This window comes from Gavialis gangeticus, unplaced genomic scaffold (assembly GCF_001723915.1).
Source record: "Gavialis gangeticus isolate Ggan-Ray unplaced genomic scaffold, GavGan_comp1, whole genome shotgun sequence".
NCBI lineage: Eukaryota > Metazoa > Chordata > Crocodylia > Gavialidae > Gavialis > Gavialis gangeticus.
Genome location: NW_017729032.1, coordinates 16367001 through 16372837, shown reverse-complemented (window position 1 = coordinate 16372837; position 5837 = coordinate 16367001). Strand labels below are relative to the sequence as shown.

General features: G+C 47.1%; 1 protein-coding gene across 9 annotated transcripts in view; it reads right to left on the bottom strand.

Annotated features, from left to right (window-relative positions):
• The window catches only part of LOC109302532 (N-acetylated-alpha-linked acidic dipeptidase 2-like), a 107795-nt gene that overhangs the window by 74253 nt on the left and 27705 nt on the right, over positions 1–5837 (bottom strand). For all 9 annotated transcript variants that reach the window (XM_019524102.1, XM_019524108.1, XM_019524101.1 and 6 more), the window contains 2 exons: positions 2766–2851; positions 1120–1239 (listed from right to left, as the gene is read on the bottom strand). In XM_019524102.1, coding sequence (XP_019379647.1) covers positions 1120–1239; positions 2766–2851 — 206 coding nt within the window. The remainder of the gene's footprint in view (positions 1–1119; positions 1240–2765; positions 2852–5837) is intronic.

Sequence of the window (5837 nt, the reverse complement as noted above, 5' to 3'; positions counted from 1 at the left end):
CCCCCCCCCCCAAAGAGTCATGCCTGATTGTGTGACGTAGGATAAGTCCTCTTTGGAACACAGAGGGTGTGTCTACGTGTGCTTTTATGTACACCTAAACTAAATGTGCATTAGCCTAGTGCATATTAAGGCATGTGCCTACATGTGCATGTGCTAATGAGCGTTAATGTGGGTGTGTGGAGCAATTTGGGACTAAAGATAGTCCCAAGCCAATGGACACACACTGCATTAATGTGCATTAGCATGTCTACATGTTTGCTAATGCAATTTAACTATTCACCTGCTTTATGCAGGTATCAAATTTAGGGTCAAGTAGTCTTAAATCACTGTTTTTAAGGTGCATTAAAGGTGCACATATGTAGACACATGCTGTTAATGCACCTTAAAATTGGGCTAATGTGAATTAAATGCACATGTGTAGATATGGCCAGGGTGTCATCCCAGGAAACAGTCTAGGTAAGTAGAAAGTTTCTACTGCTTTGTCCAGACTGTTTCCAGAAGAACTTAATCTAACATCACACAGGGTTAGGCCTCAGACCCTTGAAAGGACTGCTCTAGGCACAAACTACAATGCTGAGCCTTTGGCTGTGGCTATGAAAGGGACTGCCCCTTCTCCTTACTAAGCCAGATACAAGCAGCAGCCATCTTGGTAACTGTACGGCATGCCCAGTGGACGCATCTACATGTGAGCCCAACTGTGCAGTCACTTAGTACTTGCTAAAGCAAGTCCCAGTGGCACATGGGAGCTACTGCATAGTAGCAGCAGCAGCATGGTTAGTGCCCAACAATGCTACGTCACCGTAGCTCATTGCTATGGTAACATAGCATCTCATGGAGACACGCCCAGTGTCTCCAGACTAGCTTCTTTTCCAGTGAAGAAAAATTAGCTTCCCCACTTAAGATACACAGTTCAATTTTGAGGAAGCTGATTTTTAGGGAAAAGGTGCACATGTTATGTATGTAAATACAGCATTTAAGAATTTCCCTGTGTGTCCCAGGTTTATGCATGCATACACACAAATAAAAAGAGATGCACACAGATAAAAAAATAGCCTCACAGAAATTATGTTTTCCCCAGCCCCTGGGATTTACTTCTCCCATTTACAACAGATTAGTTACCTTCCATCTTCAATTTGCCAAAACTTCGAGCAACCTCTTGAAGAACAGCTGTACCAGTGGTTGGATCAATACCACCAAATACCCAGGAATCTCTATGACCTCCCAAGATAATATACCTGTCTGGAAACAGACATACAGAATATTTTGAATACAGATAACCCACGTGTATTCTCAGTTTTAATCTTTTCTTGTAATTCCAGTCAGTTCTTTTGGTTTCTTACCAATTAATTTAAACTTTATACATTAAGGCCTTTTTTCAAAATAAAATCAGTAGCTCCCTACTGATCTTACTGCAGTTCACAAGCCAATACAAAAGTACTCTGCAGTTTTTCCAGGTTATTAGATTTGTACCTACATGGTCTGCTGCTAAAAATCATTACCACTGTAATACAGGTAGGGTCTGCCCTATTTGCCTGCTCCTTTTCCCAGCCTCCCTGCACCTCCCCCTTCTTGCCTGCTATGACTTTAATATTGTTTGTTGTTAGGGAGTGGGGAGTCAGACCAATAGCAGCCCTGTGAGTAGCTTAGTCTGTCTACTCAGGCCAGTCCCCCTACCTGAGTCTTTTATCCACTTGCACCCACACAGTGCTCCCTCTTTAGGGGGTTGCTCTCATGAGTTTCTGACAGCTTGTTAGGTCTTCAGCTACAATAGCCTGGGCCCCCTTTTCTTCTGTGGCCACACCCCACCTTGGTCCACTGTCCAAGACATTAGGGCTAGGGACAGACGTTACACATAAACTGGTTTAAGTGATCAGAAACTGGCTTAAACCTGTAACAGAACAGACATTCAGGGCATGTAAACCAGTTTGAAAATGGCTGAAACTGGTTTGAGATAACCCTGCTTGAATGTAGTATCAGACTTAACTGATTTGGGTCAAACCAGTTTATGCAGTGTCTGTCCCAGACCCCTTCCTGGTTTAAGTTAAATCAAACTCCCCCAGCATCCCTTGTGGTTCCATCTCAGGACGTTAGTTTCTGCCTCAGGGCTTGGGGCTGTCTCCTAGTCCCTATCACACACCCTGGCACCTTGGTCATGGCCTCCTTCACCCCTGTAGCCACAACCTGGTCCTCTGGTCACAAGCTTAAACCAAACAAAAAAACACAAGCCAGCTGCTTCAAAAGAAAACAAGTAGTCTCCCTTCTTGGGTAAATGCTGCATGCAGGCCTTACCTGCTTAGGAGTCTTTTCCCCAGCTGCCCTGGGTGGCTTTTGTGCTTGTCTATCTCCAGCAGTGCCTGTGCTCTCCAGAACTCCTTTTCCTGCAAGCCCCTCCATATGTCCTCACCTGGGCTTATATCCCCCAGCTTAAGCTCTTTCTAGACATGACTAGGTCCACTCCACCCAGTGACCAGTTGTGGCCAGTTGCTCATTAGTCACCTGGCCTTATCAATCCTGGGCTCAGTCCACCTGTGCTGCTATTCTTAACTGCCTTTCCTCCCCATCCCCACTAGTAACAGGGGTAGGGGGTCCCTTTTACAACCATATGGCTTGAAAAAAAGTGTGAGAAAAAAACCCAAACTTTATAGGTCTCTGGGGAATATTGTGATCAGTGTCAGGATGACCCAACAAGCCTTCCCCTCTCCAAATCTCAAAGTTGAACCTCAAGCTACATAAGAGTATCCTAAGTATATACAAACAAACCTCACCTGGTTCCACAGTTCCTCTGAGGATGCCAATAACATTGTAAATTCGTGTTATTTTATTGTTAGTGTGAACATGCATCCTAATCTTTCTGAAACAAAAAGTAAGAGAAACAATAAGATCCTATGTCCTCAACAACAATAGCCTTTAAAATGCCATTCTGATATGATATAGGTAAAAGAAATACTTACCACTGCCATGTATTAATAAACACTGACTAACACTTAAAAAGTTGAAAAAAGAATAAATTTCATTTTTACATCCTAAGGATTATAATCCAATCCTATTATCTAACCTGAAATTCTTAGTTGTTTCCCTGATTCTGTTAGTCAGTTTCGTCTGAAGGTGCAATTCCTGCTGATCAAAGAAATCAAGTAGAAATCTTGACCTTCAGACTGAACTAACAGAATTGGAAAAGCAGCCAATCATTTTGGGCTATTACAGAACCACGCATGGTATAACAGCAAACTATCAACTAAGGTGAAGATGCGAATCTACAAGACTTGTGTAGTGTCATCCCTGCTTTACGGTTCAGAAACATGAAATACATATGCTAGGCACATCAAGAGACTGAACGGCTTCCACATGAGATATCTGCATAAGATCTTTAAAATAAAGTAGGAAGATAGAATATCAAACACAAAGGTACTGAAGTGTGCAGGACTAACACACTTAGAAACCACTATCGAGAGGAGGTTGTGATGGAACAGCCATGTCAGGAGAATGGGAGGAGACCATATGCCCTAGAATATTTTGTATAGTGAGTTCTGAGATGGCTCTAGAAAGTGGGGTACCACTTTCACCCTCTGTGGTAGTACCATGATATGTGCAAAAATTATATGAAGTCATTCAACATAGAAAGCTGGGAACAGCATGCTGAATTCTGTTCAAACTGGAGAGAACATCTGGCACTGGGTACAGCTCAACATAAAGTGGTTTTAATCTAGAGAATGGAAGCAAAGTGAGAAAGAAGAGAGCAGCATCCTGTAAACTTGAACTCCGACTCAGACACCACATGGATCTGTGAAACTTGTAACAGAATCACAGAAAGTGAGTGTTGGAAGGGACCTCAGGGGGTCATCTAGTCCAACCTCTGCTCAAAGCAGGACCATCCCCAAATAGATCATCCCAGCTAAGACTCTCTCTAGCCAGGACTTAAAAACCTCCAAGGATGAGGCTTCTACCATGTCCTTGGGTAACCTGTTCCAGTGCTTTGCTACCCTCCTAGTGAGAAAGTTTTTCCTAATACCTAAACTAAACTTCCCTTGCTGCAACTTGAGACCATTGCTCCTTGTTCTGTCATCTGCCACCACTGAGATCAGTCTGGCTCCATCCTCTGACCCCAGCTGACTTCCTGCCCTTTGGGCAGGGGGCTGGACTCGATGATCTTCTGAGGTCCCTTCCAGCCCTAATGTCTATTAAATCTCTTTCAAACCTGCCTTCAGGTAGTTAAAGGCTGCTATTAAATCCCCTCTAAAGTCTCCTCTTCTCTAGGTGAAATAAGCCCAGTTCCCTCAGCTCCTGACAAGCCATGTGCCCCAGCCCTCCCATGGGTTTTCACTGCCCTTCCCTGCACTCTCTCTGGCCGACCCCCAGGGGACTGGGGGAGGAGGGGGGGCCTTAAGGGTAGGATATGGTTCAACCTCCTAGAAGTAGGACATGACACTACAGCTTTGTATTTGAACAATCTGGGTTGTCCCAGGGCTGGGCTGTGCCAGTGCGCCTGCTGGGAGGAACCCCGGAGGCTTCTGGCCAGGGGGCCGTGGTTCTGCGCTCGGAGTCAGACCATCCGCACATCTGAGCTCAGGAAGGCCTGTGCCCCTGGCTTCAGCCTGACACGGGCTGCAGGGGCTTCGAGTCCCCCTGTTCAGGGCACAGCCGCCCCCAGGACCTGCTGACAGCGGTGCCCAGAAGCAGGCCACTGGCTGCAAGGTGGCCCCACTCCCCACCCCGCCCCGTGGCTGCCCCCAGGGGGCTCCACGCACCACAGCCTCCAGTGCGGGAAAGGGGGCAGCGCCTCTGGCCAGAGCGCACAGGGAACGGGGCCGCGCTCGCTCCCCCGCGCCATGCCGCACTCACTGTAACAAGCTGTGTCACTCTTGAACAGGGTCAGCTTTATGGGTGAGCAATGTGTGCGACTGTCCAGGATGCCATGGTCAGGGAGGGTGCCACATACATACACATACATGTGAATAGCCCACACTCATAGTATCAGTCTCCCTCTGCCTTGGCCTGGGCCTATCAATCTCCACTCCAAGCTGGAGGAGGAATGCCCAGCCCAGCCTGCCCCCAACCTCCAACCACTGCTCAGAAGGAGCTGGGCTGGGCACATGCAGGTGGTATGGCACCTGCTCCAGTCTGCCCACCTTGCTCACACACAGCAGCAGTGGTGCCTGTCCACCCACTCACCTGCCTGAAGCACCATGCTGCTCCACTTCCCTGCCAGACTGAGCCCCAGAACCCTGCCCACTTGCCATAGCCTCTGCCTGCAGCAGTGCTGCTGACTTAGGCACGGGCAAAAATATAAGTTCACCCAAAGCACCTTTTTCCTTAAGGCCAGCCCTGCCCTGAAATTGGGCTTGTCAGCTACTATCAGATTCATCAAGACCTCTTACATGTATACCATGATTCAGAGGATCAGTGGATCCGGCTAACTATACGCCCATCAGCCTGACTTATATCCTGGGGAAGATGCTAGAAAAGTTTATTAAAGAGGCTATCCTTAATGGACTGGCCGACACCAACATCCTAAGGGATAGCCAGCACGAGTTTGTTGCAGGTAGGTCTTGCTTGACCAATCTCATTTCCTTCTACAACCAGGTGACCTGTCACCTGTACAAGGGAGAAGAGATTGATGTCATATATCTTGACTTCAAAAAAGCCTTTTATCTGGTATCCCATGATCACCTCTTGGCAAAACTGGCCAATTGTGGCCTTGGGTCCACCACGATCCACTGGCTGGGAAATTGGCTCCATGGTTGGACCCAGAGGGTAGTAATTGATGGCAGTCACTCATCATGGTGTCCTGTGACCAGTGGGGTCCCCTAAGGCTCTGTCCTTGGACCCATATTGTTCAA